Below are 26,464 nucleotides of genomic sequence, written 5' to 3'. Positions count from 1 at the left end.
AGGAGAATACAACATATTTTATTTCACATTTCTGATAGCTTGATTTATAACTTGCAAATATTTAGACATATGGTATGTGAGCCTCCATCTGTACTCTTGCTCAGTCCCACAAATCCCTGCCACCCTCTGCCCACGCTCAACACCAATGTTTACTGAGCCCCTTCTCACTTCGGAGCAGGGCAGATGCAGGGGAGTGGAGGGCACCGTCTGGGCGCCCAGACACGCTATCTAGGTGGGAGCAAGCTCATTCCCTAAAACAGGTGATGACCAGGGCAGGGAGGGGGCCGAGACCTGGTCTATGGCTCTGCCCCCGACCCCCTAAACCTGGCAGTATACCCTGTCCCTCTCTGGGCCTTAGTTTCCCCATTTGGACAAGAGGCGCCTCCACGTCTGCGTGGCTGTGGGTCACAGGCTGGGAGGGTGAGAGGGATGCAGAATCAGATTAGAGCCCTGCAGAGGGTGTGACCTGGGATGGGCAAATTAACTCTGGCCGGTTCTTACGGTGCGGAATCGAGTGCTCCGGCCCAGCGGAGCGCAGGCTGCAGCGGCCCGTTTCACTCATTCACGTCCTGACGCTGCAGCCGCCCGCGGCGAGCTCCGAGCTAGGGGCAGAACCTGCGGGACACCGGAGGGCGGAAACACCCAGCTCAGGGGGGCCACAGCGCAGAGCCAGCCTAGGTGAGCGTGCTGGGAGGAGACTTCCCCGAAGCGCCCCATGCTCGCAACCCCGGGTCTTAGGGACCCCGGGTCCGCCTCTCCAGCGAGAAGACGCAGACGCGGAGAGAGGGGGGCCTTGGCCAAGACCCCGCGGCTCGGGGCGCGCGGGGTCTCGGGCTAGCCAGGAGCGAGGTTTCGGGTTCCCGCGGTCTCCGGCCACTCGCGAGCCGCCCGAAGCCGGGGAGGCCCCGTCCGCGTCCCGGAAGGCTGGAGGGAGGTGAGCGCAGGGAGGGGCCGGGCCGAGGCGCGCGGGCCAGGAGGCGCGGGGGGGCCTGGGGGGCCGCCGGGCGGCTCTGGACGCGGCGGAGCGCAGCCTCGGGAGCCCGGAGCGCCGGCCGCCGGGTGCGCGCGAGCGGGTCGGGCCGGGCCGGGCGCCCGGGCGCCGGCGGGGAGCGCGGAGCCGCGGCGAGGGCGGCGCTGCAGTGCCCGCCGCGGCGGGCTGGGGGAGCTGTGCCCGCCTGTCCCCCAGGCCCGGGAAGGGGGTGGGGGCCGGGCCGCTGGGTCGCGGAGCCTCCGACTCGGCGGGGCGAGGCGGCGCGCGGCCAGGGCGCCGGCAGCGGGTTGGGCCCCAAGTTCCCCCGGGCGCCGGCCCAGGGAGGCGCCCGAAGAAGCCCAGTCCCGCGGGCTGGGGCGGCCGCCGCTCCGGCCCGCCCCCGGGGGGTGTCCCGGGCGGCTGGGCCCGCCCAGGTAACCCCATCCTCGGCCCGCCCCCGGCCCGCCCCCCCACCCGCCGCCCGCCCGCCCTCGCCGCCGCGGCATCCCGGCTGTGGGGCGGCGCTGACAGTCGGGTCCGCGCCGGGCAGCGGGCGCAGCAGCGGGCAGGGCTGCCGGCAGGCACGGAGGCAGAGCCCCGCCGCGCGCGCCCCGGCCCGCGCCCGGCGCCGCGCCCCAGCCCACCCGCGGGGCGTCCACCTGCCGCCCCGACGGGAGGCCCCCCGCGGCCGCAGCCGCCGCCCGGGGCCGGGCGCCCGCGGCAGCACCATGAGCCCCCGCTCGTGCCTGCGCTCGCTGCGCCTCCTGGTCTTTGCCGTCTTCTCGGCCGCCGCGAGCAACTGGCTGTAAGTCGGGCCGGGACCCGGCGGGGCCGGGCGGGGGGCGGGCGGGGCGGGGCGGGGCGGGCCCCGAGGGCAGCGGCCGGTGCCAGGCGGCTCGGGGGCGCCCGGCAGGTGTCTCGGCTGCGGGGCGCGAGGCTCGCTCGCCCTCTCCGCTGCCGCCGCTCTGGCGGCCTCTCTGGGCACCGCTGCTGCCCGGTCCGGCTCCCAGCCCAGGGCAGCTCGGGTGGCGACGGCGTCCGCACCCGTCGGGGGCTCGGGGCGCCCGACAACGCGAGGGGTGCGAGTGGCGGGCGGCGGGCGGGGAGGGGTGTCGTGCCCGGGGCGCAGCCCTGACTGGGCTGACAGGTCTCGGAGGAAACCCATTCCCGGGAAGGGCTCCGGAGCATAATAGCAGGTTAATCCCGCGGAGCGCAGAGCAGGAGCGAGCTCCCCGCGCCGGGCTGCACCGCGCTGCGGGCCGGGCTGGAGGCGTGCAGGGACCTGTCTCTGCTGGGGGGCGGGAGCCGGGGATCCAAGGAGGGAAGGGACTGGGGCGCGCTGGAGGGCCTCGTTCTCCACGGGGTAGGAAGGAGCTGCACCCCGCCCTTAAAAAGGACAGCAGCTCGCGACTCCCGGTGTCTCACCTACGGAGGGAGAGACGGTTCCACGGTTCCCGCGGGGGACCTGCCCGCTTCTCCTTCTCTGGGCCTGACTCAGGGGACTCCCCAAGAAGGGGCAGAAGCTTCGCTGGAGAGTGAAGGGCTCTAAAGGGATGAGCTTCCTGACCAGGGGAGCAGGGACCCAAGAGGACCTTAGACTACAGATCCCCTCCCCCCCCAGGGACCATGCCCCAGGCCCCAGGCTTCACCCTGGCCCCAATTCCTTGTGCCCAGAGTTCTGCCCCCATCCACTGTGGGCAGCCAGTGGGGAGCCGAGCGCCAATATTGATCTGAAAAGCATGAGGTGGGAAGGGGGCTAGCCAACAGTGTAGCTGGGGTTTCCATGGAGACAGCGGGAGAGGAAAAAATTCTCTCTGCATCAAGACCAAAGAACAAATATCTCCCATGAAATTGCCCCGAGTGCCCAATGGCTGTTGCTATGAGGTCATTGCGGCCAGCCGGGGCCCTGCAGGCTGGAAGGAGTGTGTCGGTTGGGGTCAGAGCCACCCAGGGCTTGGGGGACGGAGGTGATGTGGAATTCTCCCAGCTGTTCTGAGAGCGAGCGACTCCAAGGCAGCCCAAAGTGGCTGCAGAGCTTTTGTTTTTCTTGGAGCCCTAATTTGATTAACACTTCAGTGGCAGTGGCAAAGTGTACTGAAACCAGGGCACCACCACCTCCCCCCACTGCCCCCCTGCAGGCCACAGGCTGAGTGGGGCCTGGGTCACATTGAGCTGAGAAGGGGAGCTGACTGGGACTCAGGGGAGTCCGAGACCCCAGAAGCTGACTCTAGAAAGCCTGGGTGCAGAGCCAGAGTCTCCAAAGTAGGTGTGAGCGTCAGGAAGGAAAGGTCTGAGCTGCCCAGCGCCCAGGGATCCACAAGGGTCGAGAAAGAAGAGGCAATGCAAAGGTCTGACCCGGGCCTCAGGGACAGCGCGACATCTGCAATGGGAAGTGCTTTGAGAGCCACCAGTGTTTCCGCTCATTTTACAGATGAGAAACTGAGGCCCTAGAAGAGGAAGTTACTTGCCCAAACCCAGCTGAGAATGGAACCCAGGTGCTCTGGCTCCCAGAGAGTGACACTACACCCCTGTCCCGGAGCCCGGCCCAAAGTTGAGCCAGTATGGCCAGGTGGCCACCACCCAGCCTCAGCCACCTCCTAAGCCTGGCATCCCAGCCAGGCAGGCAGCCCCAGCTCTGGGTCCCACAAACCATGGGGAATTCCAACAGCTCAATTCTCATGTGGGGGCTGGGGTGAGAAGGGGCAACCTAGAGGGGGAAGGGAGGTTGGTTGCGATGGTGATGGTTCAGGTTGCCACGAAGCAGGTCTCTGGATGACCCGGCTCACTCCTGCTCCAGGCAGGGCTTCCAGCCAAGAGTCTCTCCTCAGCCTACGGCAGGAGAACAAGGGGCTTCCCGACCCAACCAGAGAGGCTGTGATGGAGAAGACTCTGGCACCTTCCAAGATGGCGTCATTTGCCTGATATTTAGCAACCTGGGACTGGCCCAGCTCTGGGAAAAATAGGTGTCACAGCCTGGTCTCCCCGGAGCTTGGGTCTAGGGAGAAGGACAAGATAAAAACTAAGCCACGAGTGTGTGGGACAGCGTGCAGGCTATAGCCTTGCGTCTGCACGCTTGTGTCTCTGTCAGCAGAGGCACAAGTGTGAGCTGGAGCAGTTACGGACCGGGACTTGACCTGGGGGTGGTAGAACCTCACAGTACTATTTACTGTTATACCCGTTCCCGTAGTAGTAGCTGAGTCCCAACAACACCTGAGCCCCATTTTACAGAGGGGGAGTCGGGATCGTAGAGGGAATCGCCCAAGTCTCCGAGCTAAGTACATGACAGAGGCACCAGGCCCAAATGCTGCCCCGAGAAGGAAGCGCTTCGAGCAGGCAGATCTGTCTATTCAGACCTGGTGGCTGGCGCTGACTTTTCAAGTGTGAGCCACGCTGGAGTCTGGCCCCAGGAGCAGGTTGGCAGCGCTCTCCGAGGAACAAGGCCTGGGTGTCCACTGCCTTCCAGTACCTGGAGGCAGGCTCCAGTCCAGGGTCAGCAGGCTGGCTGGTGGCAAGAGTTGTTGCTGCCTGTTGTCTCTGGAGGGCAGGTGGCCTGGCCCTGGCGGGGAGGCCAGGTGTCCTGCTGCATGCAGCTGCTGGGCAGGACAGAGCCTGGAGCTGGGAGGGCTCCACAGCTTGAGGCCTGGGCAAGCCCAGAGAAGCTGGAAGCTGTTGATTAGACTTGTGTCTGGCACCCGGGGTGAGCTGACAGCTTGTGGCAGCTCCCACCATCAAGGGAGGGATGGATGGATAAAAACTGTCAATCAGTGGAGGGCTCCACCACAGACCTGGATTGTGCCACAGTCCCCCAGCACTTGGGCTGTGCTGGGAGTCGGGAGACTGGGGTTCCAGTCTCAGCTCTCTTCCACAAGGTGGGTGGCCTGGGGTGGCCTCTTTTCCCCACTGGGTCACCGCTGTCTGTAGATTTCTACACGGGCCAGCACCCCAAATGGGAAGTTGTCAGAGAACAGATAAGCCAAGCTTTCATTACTGAGAGGGGATTTCCTGCAGAAAGGCAGTGGTGCCCTGAGGTGGCTGCACTAGGTGAGGAGAGGGGACTCAAAGACCATCCAGCAGAATGGCTGGGAACTGGGTCTCCAGGACCAGCGACCCACAGTTTTATCCCAGCTCTGCCTCTGAGCAGCTGAGTGACCTGGGGCAGGTTACTTAACCTCTCTGAGCCTCAGGGTCCTCATTCGTAAAATGGTACCACCCTTGGGGGAATGTGGGGAAAGAACGAGCCCCAGCAGGCAGCACACTGAGCAGCGCCAGGCACCCCATGGAAACGGCAGCCACACTGAGGGCTACCGAGGGCTGCCAGCCGAGAGCCGGGGAGGGATGTTGGAGAGCATGGGCCCCAGGTCACTGCTCCAAAGCGTTTTTCACCCCAGTTCTGTCCCAATCCTGCCATCTTACATGGCTGCATAGGTCGGGTCCCAGGCTGCTGCCTCCCTGCTCTCTCCCAGGGCCACCACCAGAACCTCACGGGCCAGCACAGTCATTGCTGAGAGGGCCCTGGGAGACACCACACTCACGCTCTGCACAGGCCTGACTCCCCACAGGTGTGCATGGCGGTCCAGGCTCCCACATCCTCTGGCCCCTTAATAGCGACTCCCCTGGCCACCGGCACAGTGAAGCCCATCTCCCTGGGCACAGCTCCTCGACCAGGTATGGGCAGATCCAGCCCCCAGGTAAAGGCAAGGTCTGTCTCCCCCAGGAAGTGTCCCCCTAGTCACCAGCTGAAAAGGACCCCTCCCTCCCTTCTAAATAAACCCATCTCCTTGGCACTCCTCCCTGGCTTGGGCATTGAATTACAATCACTAATATCGTGCAACCCTTTACAGTTTACACCAGGATATCTCAAGTCACACTACTGCTATTTGGGGCCTGTCTTGGGCACACGGGGATATTTGGCAGCAACACCGGCCTTCACTGTGCCGGTGGCCAGGGGAGTCGCTATTAAGGTGCCAGAGGATGTGGGAGCCTGGACCGCCACGCACTCCTGTGGGGAGTCAGGCCTGTGCAGAGTGTGAGTGTGGTGTCTCCCCAAGTGGCACCCAGGAGACAGCCAAGACGGTTTCCAGATGCTGGCAAATGTCCCCAGGGAGTGGGGGTACAGTCACCCCTGGTTGAGAATTAGCAGTTTACAAAGCACCTTCACACCCTGTACCCTGTCAGAACAGAGTCTGTCCCATCTCAGAGGCCCGGAGCTGCAGGGACTTCCTCCAAGGCATTCTGCACACCGGAAGTAGGACTGGGACCTGGTTTGCCTTCACAGGTCCAAACCTCATGGTTTTTATCCCGCACCTATAGTTTCATGCCCATGCAACCGTAGTCCAGCCATGTGGCTTCTTGTCTACAGGTAAGAAAGCCCTGGAGGCCGAGGCTGTAGCATAAACCCCGCTCAAGACCCTCATGGTGCCTGGCTCATGTATGGCATGTAGTAGATGCTCAGTTAACATTTAATGGAAGAAGGAAGGGTTTGCCTGGAACAGAGGGTTATTGTCAAATGGTACCCTGCCTTCAAAGACCTCTGCTGGGAAGGCGACTCGGTACCACTGCCCTGAGTCTCAGGTGAGACTAAAATGTGCCAAAACGGGTATTAGGATGTGGGCTGTCCCCCAGCAGTCTGCTGCTCTTCTCAGCCCCTCAACTCCCCAGCTACGGCAGACCCCTAGGAGCCTGGCTGAATGCTAGCCACCGTCACCCCTCTACTGCAGGGCCCCAGGACCAGGCTCTGCCCGAGGGGGTTGCTCAGGCAGCAGTCACGACCCAGCTGTCTGCTATGGCTTGACTTTCTTCCCTCAACCCTGGATTAGCAATTGAGCAACTCAGCAAGCATCTGACAAGACAGTGCTCCCCAAACCTGTTGAAACTCGCCCAACTCGGGCCCTGTGGGTGCATTTGGAAAGTCTAGCCTTTGCCCCAAGACTCCTCCTCTTATTCCTCCCTCTGAGAAGAAGGGCTTGGCCTGAGCCAACCACGGATAGCGTGGGCCAGGAAGCCACTAATGGGGGTGACAGAGACCCCCAGTCACCCCGACTCCAAAGGAGTTTGCAAGAGCCGCCGCCGTTCTGTTCGGCAAACTCAGCTGGAAGGCGAAACTGCGACCCCACGGTTGCTGTCCAGATTTCCACAGGAGTTGCCAGGTTTTATCTCTGAGTCCTGAACTGCATCTTCTGTGATTCAGCCAAAGCCGGGAGAAGGCTCGCTCCCTGCCGTGACCCCACCAGTTTCCCCCTTTTCCCATCCAAATCCACCTCCACCTCCCACATCTCCTGGCAAACTTGAAACCAAACTATGTTTTAAAAGTCCCCCCCCCCCAAGTCAGTGGAGGGGACCTGGTCTGAGAAGAAAAGGGGGGGAGGTGGGTAGAAGGAGGGAGGGATGTGTCCAGGGAGGGAAGGAGCCTCCAGACAGCTCACAGCTCAAGAGGGAACTTTGGAGAGGCCCATTAGAAGCAGCAGGAAATTGCTGATGAGACTAAAGGGGCCTCTTTCCTGCAGGGACTCTGAATGGTCCTTTCAGGCCCCGTTTCTCACTCTGTTCACACACAAGTCTTATCATGGAGGGATTGGCTCCCAGGGCCCCTTCCCCAAGGACTGGAGCAGCAGGGTCCTCCGTCAGAGCGCCCCAGGCACAGAGGTAACTGGCAGACAGCAGAGTGAGAGGCCCACAGGGCCCGGAGGTTACCAGCTGAGCCTCCAAGGTGGGGCGTGCCCACTAAGTCCCACTCGATCATGTCAAGCACATCCTTGTCAAGACCGACTCCCAGGCACTGTGTTAGGCATCTGAGAGAGCTGGAATGCAATCCCGGCACCCTGACAGCTCCCAGGCCCAGGGTCTGCAGCTGCAGTGAAAGCAGACTGGAGCACCACACCCCTCCCCAGCCACCCTACACAGGCGTGACCAGCAACCAGAGCAAGGGAGACCAAGGTTCTCCCCATCCGCCCTGGTTGGGTTGGGGGGTACATGATCAGCCACTGGATTGCACCTTTAGAAGGGGCCCACCGAAGCCAAGGAACTGAGTGGAAACTTGGAGCTGGCATAGTGTGAGCCTCACTCAGAAAGCCACCCAGCCCAGGACAGCTCAGCGGGACTTCCCTCACCCACCTCGCTGTCCACTCCAGGCCTCCCTCAGCCACGGAAGGAGGATAGCCAGTGGCTGCAAGGGCAAGGAAGGCACTCTGGGGACAAGGTTTGGTGGGTACTTTGCAAGAGAAAGGTTCTCTGCTGGCAAATTAGGAGGCAAAGCAAGGTCAGGAAATGCCCTGAATTTGACACTCATTCACCCCCACAATTACACCTGGCCCTGGTAGAAAAGGAAAATTCCTACCTTCTGGGACAGCTCTGGGCACTCAGGCTCTGGTCTTGAATCAACTATCAGTTCCGCAGGGAACAAACACGAAGAGTGGGAAATGGGAAGCAGGGAACAAACGGGAAGTAGGGAACACACGGAGCCCTCAAGAATGACATGTAGGGAGCTGAGGTACCGGGATACTGGGAATAATGGAAACTAGGGAGCTAAGAGACAGAAAACGGGCGCTGAGGCTTCTGAGGATGGGGAATAAGGGAACTGGGGGATCCTGGCGACAAGTACCCTGAGGTAGAGAGTGAAGGCTGGGGCACCAGAGGAGGCCACCCTTTCCTGCCAAGTGAGGAAATGCACTTGGGACAGGGTGAACTTGACCCTATGGGCACTAGAAATGCCAGAGCAATGCCAAGTCTGGGGAGAAGGTGGAGTGAAGCCACTGGGGGCTTCTCCAAGGCCAGCCCCAACTCTCTGGCTGCCCCTCCAGTGGTTTCCAGGCCAGTGGCGGCAAGCCCTCCATAGCCCCAGAAGCTACAGGCCCCAACACTGTCCTGGCACCACATAACTACTGAAGCATCTCCCTCCCCGCGACCCCTCATTTCTAGAAGCAGCCAGATGCCCTCACTTTAGTTCAGAAATAGACAAAGGGCTCTGGATAGATTCACAGACAGAAGAATGAAGCCACCTCCCTCAAATCACTGTCCCTTAATGCCAAACTCTCATACCCTCAGCACACTGGCCCATCTCCAGAACCTGACCAGCCAGTCCAGACTAAGAGCCAGAATCACCTGCTTTCCAGTCCCGACTGGCTGCAGAGCCTTCACCACGTTCCTTTCTGAGCCTCAGTTTCCTCATCTGTAAAGTGGGAAGAATGGCACCTTCCTGGTCAGCCTGCATGGTTATGATAAGGCTCTGAAAACACAGGTGACTATTAAATAGCACAGGTGACAGGGAGTGGAAGGGCCCATTCTTTCATCCATCCAGACCCGCAAATGATTTCCAAGTCCCCCTGGCACACCTGTGCTTGTGCTGGACCCCTGCCGTCCCTGCCCTCCTCACCCCAACACCCCCAGTGCCTGGTCTCCTAACTACATCCACCTCTACCCATGTTGCACGGTCTACCTCCTCAGAGGACCCCGGATTCACTAGGAGACCCCTTCTCTAAATCTGCATCCTCCATCTAGATTCTGTCCAGAATCTGTAGTTGGAATGGCTGCTAGAATGGTCTGCTAGCCCCAAGGGGACGTGTGCTCCCCTCGAGTGAGCTCAGCTGAAAAAAGATCTGAGAACCCAGGTCTAAGGGGGCTGATGGAGCCAAACAGGTGACAGATGAGCAGAAGGGCCCTGAGGTGCCACAGAGGGTTCAGCTTAAGGCACTGTGCTGAGGCTGTGAGAGAGGGGCACCGGGTGATGACTATGAGGACGGCAAACATCTCGGTGGTGATGAAATGCCCTACATGTGAGCATCCCATGCATCTCCACTGCCTGAGGTAAGAATTGCCATTGTCCCCATTCTACAGATGGAAACACTGAGGCTCAGAAATGTATAATCACCTGCCTCAGGTCAGATGGGATTCGGAGCCCATCTGGAGGGTCCCTTAGGCAGTGCCCCATCTGGCCTACCATGCCATCGGGCAAGCCTCACAGGAATGGGGGCTCCACGTGGCAGAGACATTCGGATACTAAGACTGGGGGTTCAGAAGGTCCAACAGTCTGAAGCAGTCAGGGGTGTGGCAAGGATCCTGGGGCCCCAGGTACCCACACCGCCCATGAGAACAGTCGGGGATGGGGTCTGTGTGGCCCTTGCTGTCACCCAGCGGTCTCCCAAGGCGTCTCACTGCTCAGCAGGCACTGCCTTTCCTTCCGGCTCCTCCTCCTCCCGCCCGCTTGGCCTCCTTCCTCCCTGGTGTTGCAGGCACGAGCGTTCCTGAGGAGGCTCTAAATGTGGCCCAGGCGGGCAGGGAGGCCAGAGGGAGGGGACAGAGAGGCCGGTTGGCGTCCCAGCCCCCACCTGGACACCGCAGGGCCAGGACCCGCGACACCGCTAGGCCTCCCAAACGCTCCAGCTATTTCCCGTCCCTGCTCCTCCTGACGCACAGAGTGAGAGTCAGGGAGGAGTCAGAGAGGTGCGGATTTTCCTCTAGGAATTTGTATATTTTTTTAAAAAGCAAGCAAACCTGGAAAAGCTTGGGACAAGCCCAGCTAATTTTAGTTTCTAATGAAAACAGCAGGTGGCTGAGAGGATCTGATCTCCCTGGCAGGGCCAGGGCCCTCCAGCCTTGCAGGCTGCAGGCACGGCGGGCACACAAGGGCCTCCCGGGAGGACCCCGAAGGACCCAAAGCCCCCATTCCAGAAGATCGGGCACTCGCTGTCTGGCAGGGGCAGCCTGGGCTGGTAGGATAACCTGATTGATGGCACGGCTGTGGCTAGAGTCTTGGGTGGCTCGGTCAGCAGGTGGCAAATTGCTAAGCCTGTACTCAGCAGTAGCGGGAAGCAGCCTAAATTGGGGCAACGCAAGGAGGGCAGGTTAGGAAGCAGACAGTCCAGGCCCCGCGCAGGCCACCCAGCCCAGTGGAGCCGACACTGATCACGCTTTCTGTCTCCCCTGGAAATGGCTTGTGCTGTGGACATTTGAGCCCAGACTAGCTCCTAGGTCAGCAAGTGGCATGCATGTCTCTGGGGGAAAGGTGAGCCACCTTAGGGTGCAGGGAGGGCACTCCTAAGGCCCCAGGACCCCTGCGCCTGGCCTCTGAGCATCTCTAACCCTCAGCACATGGAAAGACATTTCCTTCCCTCACCCCCACGCTTCCCCACCTCCCTGATTGGAGGTGAACAAAAGGGATCTAGTCAGCACAGAACTCTCCATTTACGCCGCGAGCATTTACTGATCACCATGCTAAGCACCGAGGAGGCCACAGGCCAGACACGACACTGAGGGTGGCGTCAGACCCTGCAGCTATAAGCACCACAGATCTACAGGTAGGGAGGGGCAGAGGAAGAGAGAGTCTAGAAGCAGAGCTTGGTTTTCATTCCAGCTTTGCCACTTACATGCTGTGTTACTTGGGGTGGTCACGTCACCTCTCCAGGCCTCAGTTTGCTCATCTATAAATGAGGCCAGGCACTCTAACCAGATCCCAGAGCCAGCAAGCGTGTGGGTGAAGGCCTGTGAGCCCACGATACTCAGTCTTAACCAACTCCAGCTCTGTTTGCAGCTCTGAGACCAACTCTTCCCCAGCAAAGACCTGGGGTCTGGGAGAACCAGATGCAGGTAGGGCTAGGCCTCACGTGGCAAGGAGGGACAGCTGCTGGGGCAGAGACAGGGAAGGTTTCGGGGGTGGTGGGCATTGGTGCCAGCTTTGGGGCAGGGACACTCCTCAGCGGAAGAGGTTTCTCAGCTTCTTCCTGGAAGCTGTCCCAGTGACTCACGGCCGTGGCAGCCCAGCAGCTCACCCCTAAATCCCTACCACTGTTATTTCAGCCCATGTCCCCTGGTTGAGCTCTGAGCCTAGGGGCTAGGAGCGGGAGTGAGCAGCTCCTCCAGCCCACCCATTCCTCCATGAATGGCTGGGGTGCCATCTCTCAGCCTGGCGTGAGGCTTGCAGTCCCTACTTCCAGCCCCCAGAAGGAGAGCCACCGCCTCCGATAACAGGAAAGGCTGCCCAGAACCGCTATTTTATTGTACCCATATGGAAACAGCTCTAATGGGGCAGAGACTTACCCAAGGCCACACTGTGGGTTGGTGGCTCAGCCAGGCCTCCCCAACCTGCCCCTCCTGGCCCTGGCCTCCATCACATCCCTTCACCAGAAGCCGGGATCCAGCACAGCCCAACCTGGCCCCTTGGCGGGATGCAAAGGGAACAGTGGCTGAGACTGGAACACACCTCACAGACCCTTCTTCAAGATTCTCCAAGAGGCCCACCCTGGTGTCTGGGTGGGAAAGGATCCAACTTGAGGCCCAATGCCATGTCCCCTCACCAGCTCCTCCTAAACTCCTAAACGTGGACCTGGCCCACGGCCAGTAGCTGGGCTCTTGGCGCCCCCTGCAGGCCAAGAGAGCCAGGTGGGACGAGCTCTTCTGGCTGAGGCAGGGGGAGCACCCAGGCAAGTCTGAGCGACCCAGTGGGCACCTGCCACTTCCAGATGTACCCTCACCCTCAGTCACCTTCCCCCCCTTATCTCCCTCTGGGAGGCTCGGGATCCCAGGATTTCACTGGACCCTACCAATCTCTGTGCTTCCCCTGCGTAGGACACAATGGAGAGGCAGAATGTCCCCACCTCTTCCGCAGCAGGGAATTAGGGGAGCGTGGAGGAAGTTGGAGGGCCCCCGCTGACAGCCCTCCACCCCTCACCACACTGCCAGGCAGGAGAAACTCAGGATGGTGCAGCTATGCCCGGCCCAGCCGAGAGCCAGGTGCACCCACCTCAGCAAATCATGCTGATTTCTCACAACAGCCCCCTGGGCTAGGAACTGCAGCTCCGTTCCCAGCCTGACTCAAACAGGCTCCACAGCCAGGGGGATGATGCCGCAGAGAGGGGGAGAGGGGCTCCCCCTGAACTTCAAAGAAAGCATCACCCATGTCTGTCCTGGTGGTGCTTCCCCTAAAGTGCCCTTGGGGCCAGTGTGAGCCTGGCTTCACTGCTACTCCTGGGAACGCATTAAAGGCCCAGGTGCCTGGCCAGTCCCACCTGGAGTGGGACCGGGCAACTGCACTCTCGACAAACCCCACAAATGGTTGCTACACAGCCCAGTTTGAGAACCATGCTCCAGTCCAGCCCACGTGCTGCCTGTACCTGTCAGGAGGTGGCCTGCCGACTGCTCCCTGGCCACATCCTCAGGCTGAACAAACCCAGCACCCTGCCCTTTCTGCCGCCGGGGCCAGCCCCAGTCCCGAGTGGCATGAAAGGACACGGTCTCTATCAGAGGCTCTTGAAGTTGGGCAGAACCTGGCCTCACCTCCTCCGAGCTGTGTGACATCGCACACAGGCAAAGTCTTAGCCTGCCTCTGTCTCAGTTTCCTCCTGTACAAAATAAGGGTTCGTTGGTTTGCTGGGAGGATTAAATCAATGTCAGTACTTAGCCCAGTCCTGACTAAGTTCTGTTAAGTTAGCTCTTTTTACTTTTATCATCATCATAATTTCCCATATTTTTTTCAAATATGCTCAACTGCATGCAGGGGCAACTAGGATAGCAGGTTTTCATTCCATTTCCCCCCTTTTTTAAATTGAAATAGCGTCATATTCTAACATTTATATAAGTTTTGGGTGTACATTGTTAAATGTCAAAAAGTTCCCCTATAGGACTTTCTATGCACTGCTCTATTGGGGCTCCACTCATTCAGCCAACAGCATCAGGTTCCTGCCCCCCTGCTTTAGCTCTGGGTCAGACCGCTGTTCACACAGGGGATCCCTTTGGCTTCTGACAGCAGTTCCGTCCCTTTGCCAGAACCGTGGTCTGCTCCCCACAGCACAGACGGAAACCCTGAATCCAGGGCAGTGGTGCCTTGTCCCTTGAGGCTTCTCTGGACAAGAAATTTGGGCCCCATTCCTTACAGGATGCAAAAGCATCTTCACCTCACTCCCCAGAAAGTCCTGCCCCAGCCCCAGAAAGTCCTGTTTGCCAGCCACACCCCTGGGGAGGCCTGGTCCATGGCAGGCAAGGCAGCAGGATGCCTGCACTGTTCTCAGAGCTCCAGATCTGTGTGGCTGAGGCTGCAGGCGCGCCAGGGTCTGAATTTCCTCCTGGGAGGGGGGGAAGGCCCCTTGGTCTCTCTGCGCTCACCTGTAAAATGAGGGGTGTGGGGCAGACCACCTTCAGAGCACATTCTCTGTGTTCTGCTGCTCCCTCAAGACCCCAGAAGGCTGCCCCACGCAGCCCCATCCTGGGGGGTGATCAGGTGCATCTCCCACTGAGCAGGTGGGAACAGGAGGCAGGAAGAGGAGGTCTTTCACTCTGCTCTCCTTTGCACAACCCCCATTAGGCTACTGCTATGCACCTACTATGTGCACTTGGCCCTGATGGAGGACACCTGGGTGGGGGAAGGAGGACAGGGTGACAAGTGGTGGTTGGGACAAAAGCCATGGAGCCATCTGGACTTGGGCTGCAATCCAGGTCTACCCTTACAAGCCAGGTGACCTTAACACACCTGAGCTCTGTCAGTGCATGGAGGAAGACCATGGGGCTTGAAGGGCTTGACGCTCAGCTCTGGCACTTGCTATTGTCGTCACCTTGGGCATGTCACCCTCTCAGCCTTCAATTTGGAATCTATAAAATGGGCAAAGTAATAATCGCCTCAAGGCTTTGGGATGAGGATGCACTAGGATGAAGCCCCTGCTGCAGGGCCCGAGGCATAGTAGGTGATCAACCAACACCAGTGTGCTCTGTCTCCCACTGAGTTAGCCTCCCCGCAGGGGCCTGGTCCCAGAGGGCTGACAAGAAGCCTGGCCATAACCCTGGAGGCAGAGCCAGCATGTTGCCCACCCTCAGGCTATAAACTCCAGGGCTGAGGCAACAGCATGGCATACTTTGTTTTTGAAGCCCCTCTTCCCCCCACCCCAGGGTAAACACCCTCCCCTGCCCTCCAGCCTCACCGCCCTTGATGTCCCACTCCTAAGTGTTGCATAAAGATACCAGTCTCCTTCTGGTGGCCCTGGGGTGTGACCGGGGGGATCTTGATCTTGCACTGGGGGCAAGGGTGGTGGGTGGGAAGGGGGAGTCTGCAGGGGGCAGGGAAAGAAAAGCACGGGTACAATGGCGCCAGCCTCTCAGCTAGAGGGCATCTCAACCAGGCTCAGCTGCTGGTGCAGGGGCCACCCAGTGCAGGGAGGGTCCCCGTGGGACCCTGTCAACTTCCCTCCCCATGCCCTGCCTGCTGCGCTGGCTTGAGGTGGAGGCCTCCCTGTGCAAGATAATGGGCAGATCCAGAGAGACGTGGCCAGCCAGGCCCCCGGCAGATGCCAGAGAGCCAGGCTGGGAACGAAGGAAAGCAAGCAGGGGCTCTGCGCTGCATCCCACCCGCACCGTCCTCTCCCCAGGTACCTGGCCAAGCTGTCGTCCGTGGGGAGCATCTCGGAGGAGGAGACGTGCGAGAAGCTCAAGGGCCTGATCCAGAGGCAGGTGCAGATGTGCAAGCGGAACCTGGAGGTGATGGACTCGGTGCGCCGTGGAGCCCAGCTCGCCATCGAGGAATGCCAGTACCAGTTCCGGAACCGGCGCTGGAACTGCTCCACACTCGACTCCCTGCCAGTCTTCGGCAAGGTGGTAACACAAGGTAAGGAGGTGCTCGCAGGTGCAGCGGTGTGGGGACCCCAGGAGAGACCACCAGCTCTCTGGCGGGGACTCCTGTTCATGAATGGCGGGAAATTCAGTGCGTGAAAACAGCAGCAGTGGGGCCCAGACAGAAGGAGCGCAGGCACAGGCTGGGTGCGCCCGCGGGGGAGGGTGCTGTTTTCTTCCCTGCAGCACTCCACGCTGCAGAGCCACCCCCCCGACTTGCAGAAGGAGCCCCGGTTCAGGCAGGGGGAGGGATGGGATTGCCCGGGACTCTCAGAAGGTGAACTGCAGAATCAGAATTCAGCCTGGGCTCCAGCCCCCCGCTGCTTTGTCTGAGCACTCGATCCCTTGTACGCGAGCCATATTGGGAACTTGCCATGCCCGGTCCTGAGAACAGCACCCAGCGCCCAGCTCCTGGGTTCGCAGTCCGCGGGGATACAGGCACATCAGTAACCACAGCTCGGGAGGGGTAGTGGTCTGCACACCGTTTTAAATGTTTTCAGTCGTTCTAAGTAATATTAACTCATCTGGGCTTTAAGATGGACTTCCATATTGCAAATGAAGAAACTGAGGCACAGAGAGGTTAAGTGACTTGTCCAAGGTCACAGAATTAGAACGTGGCAGGACCGGGACTTGCTGCAGGGCCATCCAGCACCAGGCTCCGTGTTCTGACCCACGGTGAGCAAATGCTGCGATGGAGGAGCACAAGGGTGGACCCTCCCCTAGGCAGGGCCGGGGTGCTCGGGGAAGGCTTTCCCAAGGAAGCAGGCGCTCCGCTGAGACAGGAAACATGAGAAGGCATTAAGCCAAAGGAAGGGGGCCAGCGCATAGAAAACGTTCCATGCAACTGGAAGGCTCCTGGAGAGGGCGCCAGGTCAAGCCGCTAACCCTCGAGGAAGTGCTAAACCAGCCGCCTCTTTCTCTACTTCCTCACCATGAAACTGACACTCCCGAGCCACCGAGAGTCCACAGGGCTCTTCCACTTGCTCCGGCAGGCGGCAAGGCGTCGCCTGGGCCAACCTTTGTCTTGGCACCTGTGGTTCTGGACGGCTAAGGCGGCTGGGCTTGCGGCAAACCGTTTAGATGTTGTTGGAAACCAACTGTGATAGAAATTTGGAAGCCATTCTCCTGGGAGCTGGCAGAGGCCAACGAGGCACGATCATGCTTGGCATTACTGAGCACTGCTGTTCCGGAGAAGCTGCAGAGAATAGAGAGCGGCGAGACCCACGTTGATGATACCAGTGCTGCGTGCGTGCATACGTGTGCGCAAGTGTGCGTGTGTGCGTGCATGCAAGACTGGGCCCAGTCACTGGATTCAAAGGTGGATCCTGAGGACAGGAAGATGCTCGCACAGAGCAGGGGGTTGTTTTGGGTGGGCTGATGGAGAGATGATCTGGCTTTCACTGGCCGGGCCCCCAAACACCCAACCCTCTTTTGCTACAGTCTCAGCAGTTCCCTCCCACAGAGTCTTGAGTCTTCCCAGCTCCTGCAAACAAGTGGTTGCTTTTTCCTCTGGGTGCCAAAGCTTTTCATTCATGCCAAGGCGCTTTTGGGTCATTTTTCGTTTTGCTATCTTTTTAAACCTTTAGAGAAGCTGCAAAAATAGCACAAGAAATTCCCTCATACTCTATCCCTAGATTCACCAGTGTTCACTTTCGAACCCATTTGCCTTCACCATTTTTCTCTCCCTCAGTTCACACATACACACACGTTTTTGTCCAACCCCCCTGTGTTTATACGATGTTCACGGCACCTTTTAGGTGGACTGTGATGCCAGCCTCCCCCATCCTAACCCTCCCCCCCAAACCTTTCACTCTTCAAAGGCAAGGTGATGTCTCATTTGCCTGTTTGCCAGCACATGGCAGAGCCTGGCGTGGAGGACAGTCAGTGGGTGCCGTCCAGTCACGGAAAGCAAGTCTGGGCAAGGATTTGAGGCAGCAAAGAAGGGGAAGCACGAGTCAGTTCTGGCCTGAAGCCTGTGGGGGACCCTGTGGGGAAGCGCCTTCTTGATCTGCGTCTGCAATAGGAGCCAAAGGAGCGGGGCCAGCCTGGGCTCAGCGAACCTTCAAGAATCTGAGAATCTTAGTGGGCTTGGTCTGAGTATGAGCGGCTGGGTCAAGCGTCCTGTCAAGGTGACCTCACCCCAGACCAGGCCGATGTCAATCTTGTTTGGAGGCAGACCCGAGCTCTTCCCAGGCATCTAGCTCCTCCGTTTTTGTAAAATTCCTCAAGGGAAGGTCTTAATTTGTCTCCATGAACAAGAAAGGAAGGGGCTTGTCCCTCCCAAGGCAGCAGAAAGCCCAGGGGCTGGTGAGGCAGGTGGAGGGAGAGCATGGGCAAGTGTGACCTGGAGCAAGTGACTTCACTCCTCAAGCCACGGCATCCTCCCATTAGCGGCAAGCACGTGCTCATATCATAGGGTTAACACCAGGATTCATTGGTGCCATGCACATGTCCTCGGAATAGATCCCAAACACCACTGGCACCAGCCGTGGTCACCGATCTGGGTAGGCCTTTCTCAGCTCATAGCTCCTGGGTTGGGAGCTTGGCCAGGGTCTGCATAACAGTTGCCTGGCTGGGGTCACAGCCCCAGACTTGGAAGAGCCCAGAGCTAATAATTCCCCACAAGAGCCATACTTAAAGAGAGGAACCCCAGTTTGTTGAGGGCTTCTGTGTGCTGCTTGCATCCACTGACCTCACACTGCTCCGAGAGTGTGTGGCATTGCTCCCGTCTTAGAGCTGAGCTGAGGCCCAGCGCTTGCACGGGTAGTAACGCACCCAGACCTGGGACTTGCCAACACTTGACTGAGCGCTTGGACAAAGTCCATCTCCCTCCTACCCTCCACATGGGGACATCCGAGGACCAACTGCCTGGGATTCTGGGCAGGATTCAGAGATGATGCCTTTGATGGACTCCTTCCCATGGGGCCCCTGGAAGGAGCAGCTCCCTTACTGAATACCCTGGGGTCTGCCCTCCCTCCAGCACAAGCAGGGGAGGCCACTCTGCCCCTGTTCTACAGAGGCAAGAGGGACAGTGAACTGACAGAGACTGATAAAGAAAATGTGTGACTTAATGCCCAGCCAGGTGCTGTAGGCTGGAAATCTATAGAAATTTGGCAAAGATGGCATCAGGGCAGCCAGGAATAGCAGCAGGTGTTCAGGTGGCTAACAGTGGTCAAGACCAGAAGTGGGATGGTTCTGTGATCCCGGTGCCTAGAGCAGCACCTACACAAAGCAGGCAACTGATTTGTTGAGTGAGCGAAAAAGACCTGCCCAGGGAGCACCCACACTCTCCCCCATGACCCAGTTCTGCCAAGTACCTGCAAAGATTCCACCTGTGTCAGGTGCTGGTGGGCACCTGGCGGGGAAGAGGTCATAGAGCCTGGTGAGGGTCAATGTTGCAGTGAGCAGGACATGCTGGGGTCTCCGAAGGGCTGACCCAAGCAGGACGGCAGACGTGGCCATGCAGACTCCTCTCTGCTGCTCCCTCCTCCCGCTGCTGTCACCTCTCTCTCTGTGACCTTGATCAAGGCCCTGTCCCGAGAGAGCCTTGCGGTCCTTTCAGATTCTAGCTGCTGTGGCTGGGAGGGAATGGGTGCCGGGCCATAGCAGGCCCAGCTTCCCACTCCTGGGGTGTCTGACTTCACCCCCCACGTCTGACTGATGGTAACGTCATCGGGCTGGATCGAGGGAGTGGGCACATTCCAGCCTGGGCTGTGACTTGTGAAGTCTGGGTTCTTTCCCTGTCCTTAATCTTGGCATCACACTGGACCCAATGAGGGTGAGAACATGCTTTTCTTCTGGGTGGCCTCTCAGGCCAGCCTTTTGGTGCCAACAGGTAATTACAGCAATTTGGGAGTTCAGGGGGAAACCCCAGACCCGCTTCTGCACTGAGAGTCCCTGCAAGACAAATCCCTTTGGCACCCTGGGCATAGCACAGTAGCTCACAGCAGGTAACAACAAATGTCTGGTGAAGTATCTGTACCTAAGAAAGCTTTTAGCCCAACGGCAAGCCCGTCATCAACAGTGTGGCCCTCGGAGTGCAAGTGCCTGCCTATATTTGTTAGTCAATGAATAAAATGACCTTAGTGACCCTACAGTAGCTCCCGCAGCAGCTACTGTGTCTTGAGCGCCTACTCTGTGCCAGGTGCTGGCACCTTCCATGTGTGACTGCATTAGAATCGCCAAACCGCCTGAGGAGGCAGGTACTGATAGCAGCCCTATTCTAGGGACCAGAACGCTGGCAACATCAGGACTGGACCTCCGGCCTGCCCAGGGAGCACCCACACTCTCCCCCATGACCCAGTTCTGCCAAGTACCTGCAAAGATTCTACCTGTGCCAGGTGCTGGTGGGTGGAGAGGGAAGGGATGGGCCCAAAAAAGTATGAGAGACAGCCTGGCCCCAGGAGCTTCCAGCCTGGTATCAGAGGTCAAACAAGAAGAAAAACAGCCCACTGCTGGATTCTGTGTGGGGCAGGCAGGCCAGGAAGAAGCAGCCTAAGATGAGGGTAAGTGTTAGGGCTTAGCCTGCAGGGTGGCGCTCTTTCCCCATTTAGAGTGGGGACAGGGAGGCTCAGAGAGGTAGGTCACACGGCCAGAGCCCTAACATGATGTGGTCCAGCTCCAAATCCTGTCCTCAGCTACCTCTTAAATCCAAAGAGACTTCCTGGAGGTGGCTTCAAGAAAAGGTAAGCTTTGGCAGATAAGAAAGCAAAGGAAACTGGACAGGCAGGATGAGTACAGACTGGAGAGAGCATGGGGTCTGTCTTCCTCAGATCCCAGTGTGCACCCTGCCGGGCCTCCCTAGGACACCTGAGTTATGCTTGCATTGACACTTCCACCAGGACACCAGCCTGGGGCCTAGGGGATCACCATGCCCACGGCTTCCTCTCCAGCCCACCTCAACCTCAGCTGGTTCTCCTCCAAACACTCCTTCCTGCTCAGATGTCTTTCCTTCCAACATCTGGGAGAGACATTGTGTGTGTGTGTGTGATGTGCGCAAGACAGGCAGGCCTTGGAGCCAAGTCCTGCATGGCCGGACTGCCCGAGTGGCCCAGACAATTCACCCCGCCTCACATTTTCCTCCACAGAGTAGAGCTGCAGAACTGGTGGTTGAGGTTGTCACAAGCCTTGGCCAGCATAAGGAAGAGCACAGGCACATAGTAGGCCCTCAGAAAGGGTAGTTAATACTGGATCCACAGACAACTCTGAATTTCCACTCCCAGGCAGCCTTAGTACCTTGGATAAGATGACACTGAGCTGAACCCAAAGGATTTAGACACATGGGGGCTAAACCCATGGAGCCAGCAAGGAAGCCCTCTAGGAAGAAGAAAGAGCAGGAAGATAGGTGGGCGTGGGGTGGGGCAGAGGCTTGATGGAAAATGCAGAAAGTTTCGAGGCACTTCTGGCACCTTAGCGAGCTCTCCATTTCCCTGGCCCGGGTTGCTGCCCCTGAAAAAGCCACGATTGTCGTCCTCCTGCAGTGGAACAGGCAAAGCCCCTGACCAGGGCTGTCATCTCCTGTGGCTGGACACTCCCCTCTGCTCCACCCCCCAGTGCACCACGGCCTCTTTTCCCTCTCAGCAGTCTGCGCCGGGGGCCCCACTAGCGATCAGACTTCCAGCTGGGGCACCCAGGCCCAGGGGAGGAGCAGGGGTGGGGTTGGGGGGCTGCAGCACCAGAACCCAAGGGCTGGAGCCCAGGGCAGACCAGCTGAAAAAGGCTGGAGGGGTCACTGCCGTTGGCTTTAGGCACAAGGTGGCTTGGCCACATCCTGCTGGCCTTCTGGGGCCTCCTGTGCTGAGCACAGGCCGACTGCTCACATCCCCAGGAGAGAAGCCGCGAAAGGACAAGGCCTTACACAGAGTCAGCTCACAACAGGCTTTAACTCTTGTCATAGCAACTTCCTCCCCGATTCTTTCCTGAGTCTCTTCCTGCAGGCCCGCTCCCAGGCTGAGAAAACCACGGTGCCCTTGTTCTCAAGGCCATGGCAAGGGGTTACCTGGAGTCCCAGAAGATGCATATTGGTTCAGGGACCTCATAGGGAGCCCTGCACCCCAGGGGCTATTCGGGGGACTGGATGAGCCAAGAGCAGGGGGTGAGAGAGGCGCTTACCTGAGAGCCCAGAGAGGCCAGGGTCTGGGGCCAGCCCACCAGTCCATCCACCCTAGCTCTGGCTTTCCCTTCCCCCGTGGTCTTTGGGGCAGAGATTTGTGCTGGTTCAGGCCTGGAAATACCAGAAATACCAGAAACTAAAGTCGTCTCTCTTTGGGCGGCCACAGCACAAAACCAACCAGCGTGATCCTGCTATTAACCTTGATTAACTTGGAGAAGATTCCATCTTGGGCTGTCAAGGCCCCGTGGCTCCAGCCAAGCCCCCCTGATGCCGGCCTGAAATGGCCAAGCTAGAGTGGAGAGTGGGCAGTGAAGAGTGGGCAGCAGGCAGTATCCCGAGCTCCGGGGCCGAACCAGGAACAGGGCGTCCCAAGCCAGAGACTGTGCGGCCCCCACCCCAGCGCCCGGCTCTGCTGCCCGTCCACAGACGCGGGCACAGAGGAGGTGATTGTTTCTGTCTGACCACGGCGACTGCTCCCCAGGGCAACCGAGAGCACAGGCCTGGGTGTCGCAGAGGTAATTGCCAACCACGGAGCCCAAACCTGCCCCCTCTGCTCCTGTGGACACAGACACTCTGGCAAGAGACAGAAGGACAGTCACGGGCACACAGAGGCCCTCACAGGGGCCGGGAGAGGAGCAGGCCCTGTCTGGTCACACACCCGGCCCCGCCATACACACACCACATACGCACACACACACCCCCTCCCTCCACCCACACCCCCAGAAAGAGGCTCCACAGCAGCTACACCCCGAAGGCACGGTTCCTGGGAGGATAAAAACACCCATTCAGGCAGGGGAGAGGGCAGGCACCAAAATAGCACCACCGAGGAGACGGCGCAGAGGGGAAGGAGCAGGCAGGCGCGGCAGCCAGATCTGCATTTGAGTCCTGCTCCTGTCACTTCCTGGCTGGGTGACTGGGGCCAGTCTGTCCTCTTCCCGGAACCTGCATTTCGCCATCTGTGAAATGGGCCCAGAGCTCCTGGTGGCAGAGGGCGACTGGGCAAGGGGCATCCCCTGACCAGCAGGGGATGCGCTGAGAGTCGGGGCTGTTAGAATGATTCCCTCTTAGGGGAATGAGGCGAGTCATTCTGAGCAGGCCAGCCTCAGCAGGAGCGGCTGGGGCAGAGTCAGAGGGCAAGTGGGCCAGCTGGGATGGGCACAGGCTTTACAGGAAGCTGGTGGGCAGTCCAGCTCAGTAGGTCAGGCAGGTGCCCTCTCCAAGCTCACCTGTCTCTGTGAAATAGCATTAGCATCACGGATCTTCAGGAGAGGCGGCGGGGACAAGCAACCCGCCGTAGTAAGGGTGCTGTCCGCTGGCACAGCCGCATACCGTGTGACCTCACAAGTTGCCTGGCCTCTGTAAAATGGGGTGGTAACAGTATGGGGTGCTCAGTGGCGTGAAGACAGGCGAGCCGTGGCCAGCACGTAGCAGGTGAACGTGGCCGGTAAGTGCCCACTCGGAGCACGTCCTGCCCAGGATGTCAGCTGGCCTCACTTTTCCCGGGCCTCCCAGCACAGGGGGCCCCACGGGCCCTCCCCCTCGAAGAGGAGGGTGTGGGAGGAGCCCCGGGACCCAGCCCTGCCCTCCCTCTGCCTCCCACAGGGACTCGGGAGGCGGCCTTCGTGTACGCCATCTCTTCAGCAGGTGTGGCCTTCGCGGTGACGCGGGCGTGCAGCAGCGGGGAGCTGGAGAAGTGTGGCTGTGACCGGACAGTGCATGGGGTCAGCCCTCAGGGTGAGTGCAGGCGTGGGGCGGGCACGAGGAAGCGGGGCCTGCGCTCCGGGCACTCATGTACGGGGCCCCCCTCTGCCCACCGCGCCCCAGGCTTCCAGTGGTCGGGATGCTCAGACAACATCGCCTACGGCGTGGCCTTCTCCCAGTCGTTCGTGGACGTGCGGGAGAGAAGCAAGGGGGCCTCATCCAGCCGGGCCCTCATGAACCTCCACAACAACGAGGCTGGCAGGAAGGTAGTGTGGCACCCCCCTTCACCACAGGGCAGGGTGGGCACAGCAAGGCCCCGGAACACTCTCCCAAGCATTTGCCGGAGCTCTGGCCAGGGCCAGGCGCCTCCTGTAGGCCACTGGGGTCCAGGCAGCAGGTTGGGGCTGCAGATGGGGAGCCAGTGAACAGTGGGAGGCCCAGTGCAGCACCCCACACTCGTATCTAAGTACAGGGAGTGTCCATCCCGCTGTCACACGCACACCTCCTAAGTGGCAGAGCTGGGATCTGAACCCCTGCCGCCACAGACTGCGTGCTTCACTATGACACCGTCTGCCGTCTCCAAGGCTCCTGTGCAGACCCCCGCCGGCCTCCCCTGACCTCTCCTGGTGGCCCCTGTCCCCTCCCCGTCCCTGCAGGCTATCCTGACACACATGCGGGTGGAGTGCAAGTGCCACGGGGTGTCGGGCTCCTGCGAGGTGAAGACGTGCTGGCGCGCCGTGCCGCCCTTCCGCCAGGTGGGCCACGCACTGAAAGAGAAATTCGACGGTGCCACGGAGGTGGAGCCGCGCCGCGTGGGCTCCTCCCGCGCGCTGGTGCCGCGCAACGCACAATTCAAGCCGCACACGGACGAGGACCTGGTGTACTTGGAGCCCAGCCCGGACTTCTGCGAGCAGGACACGCGCAGCGGCGTGCTGGGCACGAGGGGCCGCACGTGCAACAAGACGTCCAAGGCCATCGACGGCTGCGAGCTGCTGTGCTGCGGCCGCGGCTTCCACACGGCGCAGGTGGAGCTGGCCGAGCGCTGCAGCTGCAAATTCCACTGGTGCTGCTTCGTCAAGTGCCGGCAGTGCCAGCGGCTGGTGGAGCTGCACACCTGCCGGTGACTGGCGCCTGCGCCCGCACCACCTCATGGCCGGGGAAAGCCGATAATTTAAACAGTCCCCCACCACCACCCCAAAAGATACTGGTTGTATTTTTTGTTTTGGTTTGGTTTTTGGGTCCTCATGTTATTATTTATTGCTGAAGCCAGGTAGGCAGTCCCAAGGGCATCCACCAAGGCCACTGGGCCTTAGTGGCTGCCGCTGACCAAAAGGACCTTGCTCGTGCCTGTCCACGTGTGGCTGCTGCTGACCTCTCGGTTGTTATCTGTGTCTGTTTTTCTATTTGCAGATTTGAGATGGGTAACAAGAGTATCACAGTCACGTGCCTACTGACTCTGCCATCCAGGGAAAAAAGTGGCCCAAGAGTAAGGGGAAATGGTGCCATTGTGATAGAAGCTGCACCCCCACATCCACACAGACCCCTGGCAGCTTCAGTCTGGTAGCCTTGTTCTTGAGCCCCCTGGAAAGGGAATGGGAAGATACCAGGTCAAGGGCAAAGGGTTTATTGCAGCCCTCTGTGAGCGGCTGGAGGTTTCAATCTCTGTGGGACCTTCCAGGAAGGAAGAGCATGTAAGTCAAGGGCAAGGGAAGGCCACAGAGCCACCCCAGAGCCCAGTCCACCGGCCTCCCCTCAGAGGGAAATCCTACACACCTTCACCCCTCCCAGACAGGAATACTGGCTGCCTTCCTGGACCAGAGATCCCAGCTGGGGCTTCACAGCGACACCCCCGTCTGACTCACCTCCTCATTGCTGCTCCTCTGTGAAACAGCACGGAAATCCCACACATGGGAAAGTGCCCTGACAAAGCCCTCTCCCAACCAGACGTCATTCACTTAACCAAAGTGCCGAGCAAACACTACGTTGTAGGCCCTGTACCGGGCCGTCTCACTTGCTGATCACTAGATTCCTGGCAGGTGGGCCAGACAGGGAGGCCTGTGCCTACTTTACAGCTCAGGGCATTGCTCAGCCGGGCCCCAGAGTGAGCTAGTGTAGAGGCAGAGCCCTCCAGCCAAGGCAACTCCTGGACCCCTAAGCCCAAAAGCCCAGAAAATGCAGGCCTCTGTGAGTCTGAGCCTTGGGGAGGGGTCTCTGGCTGCAGGAAGAGGGGTAGGAAGCAGCAAGAGCTATAGGCCACAAGCCGAGCTGGAGCCTCTGTGGTTCCTGAGGGGAGTGTGGCTCTGAGGGAGTGGTGGACAGCTGGAAGGCTGACAAAATGAGAGCCCAACAGTGGAGGCACCCCTCCCCTGGGTGCCGTTGCTCCTGAAGCTCCCCCAGAAACAGCACCAGCACCGGATGGGGCCCTGTGCACTAGCCAAGTGTCAGGGGTCCAGCCCAGGCTTCTGTGAGCAGGACTTGAGCATAGCTAGACCTGACCTGATCACCGGTTCTAAGGGAGGCTCCCAGCCAGAAGGACTCACTGTCAGCAGCTCTTCAAGCTGCCCCCATAGGGGGGTTCTAGGTTGCGGGTCTTAAGCTCTGGGATCCCCAGGCTATTGGCTCCAGGGCTCAGTGTCTAAATTCAAAATCCCAGATTCAGAGGGAAGGCCACAGAAGCTGTCCTCTGGGCCCTGTAGCTTGCACCTCCTGGCATTGGCTCCCTCACAAATAGAGGGTCAGCAAGGGCCCCTCACCATGCTCCTTGCTCAATGTCCATTCAAGAAAGAGGCCCAAACCAAGTGAGATGCTGGAGCCTTATTTGAATGTGGGCTAACCTTGGCCGTCTCTGCCATGGATGAAAGCTGAGTCGACCAAGTGTCCCCACAGCTGCCCAGTGGGGCCCCCTGTTCCTCTGGTGGGCTCTGTTAGCAGTCTGCTCAAGGCAGGGAAATTTCTCTCTCTCACAGAGGTCAGACCCAAACGCAGGAAGCCATGAAAACTCTCCCCCTTCAACAAGGCTGAGCCACTCTCCCCAAAGCCAGAGGAATCATGGGTCCGGGATGGGGGCTGGTGCGATGAGCACCACCCCAGGAATAAGA

General features: G+C 59.5%; 1 protein-coding gene across 3 annotated transcripts; it reads left to right on the top strand.

Annotated features, from left to right (window-relative positions):
* The first annotated feature begins 802 nt into the window (after positions 1-802).
* On the top strand, positions 803-24,557 carry WNT4 (Wnt family member 4). 3 transcript variants are annotated; one of them, XM_037501002.2, is made up of 5 exons: positions 803-934; positions 15,313-15,548; positions 23,268-23,399; positions 23,490-23,632; positions 24,023-24,557. In XM_037501002.2, the coding sequence occupies exons 2-5, from the start codon at positions 15,401-15,403 to the stop codon at positions 24,488-24,490; spliced, it is 891 nt and encodes a 296-aa protein (XP_037356899.1). In that variant the 5' UTR covers positions 803-934; positions 15,313-15,400; the 3' UTR covers positions 24,491-24,557. The 3 variants fall into 3 exon arrangements, with proteins under 3 accessions (XP_037356899.1, XP_037356897.1, XP_037356898.1); XM_037501000.1 differs by lacking the exon at positions 803-934 and adding an exon at positions 1,486-1,775; XM_037501001.2 differs by lacking the exon at positions 803-934 and adding an exon at positions 1,672-1,775 and having other exon boundaries at positions 24,122-24,557.
* The last annotated feature ends 1,907 nt before the right edge of the window (positions 24,558-26,464 follow it).

Source organism: Talpa occidentalis, unplaced genomic scaffold (assembly GCF_014898055.3).
Source record: "Talpa occidentalis isolate TD23 unplaced genomic scaffold, MPIMG_talOcc4v2.1 talOcc4.9, whole genome shotgun sequence".
Taxonomy (NCBI): domain Eukaryota; kingdom Metazoa; phylum Chordata; class Mammalia; order Eulipotyphla; family Talpidae; genus Talpa; species Talpa occidentalis.
This window is presented reverse-complemented; position numbering and strand designations above follow the sequence as displayed.

What these genes read in the sequence shown, in the direction of transcription:
- WNT4 (XM_037501000.1), top strand. Translation starts at nt 1,699, where the DNA reads ATGAGCCCCCGCTCGTGCCTGCGCTCGCTGCGCCTCCTGGTCTTTGCC. An exon ending in GCCGCCGCGAGCAACTGGCT is followed by an intron (nt 1,776 to 15,312) that starts GTAAGTCGGGCC and finishes TCCTCTCCCCAG; the next exon opens with GTACCTGGCCAAGCTGTCGT. An exon ending in CGGCAAGGTGGTAACACAAG is followed by an intron (nt 15,549 to 23,267) that starts GTAAGGAGGTGC and finishes TGCCTCCCACAG; the next exon opens with GGACTCGGGAGGCGGCCTTC.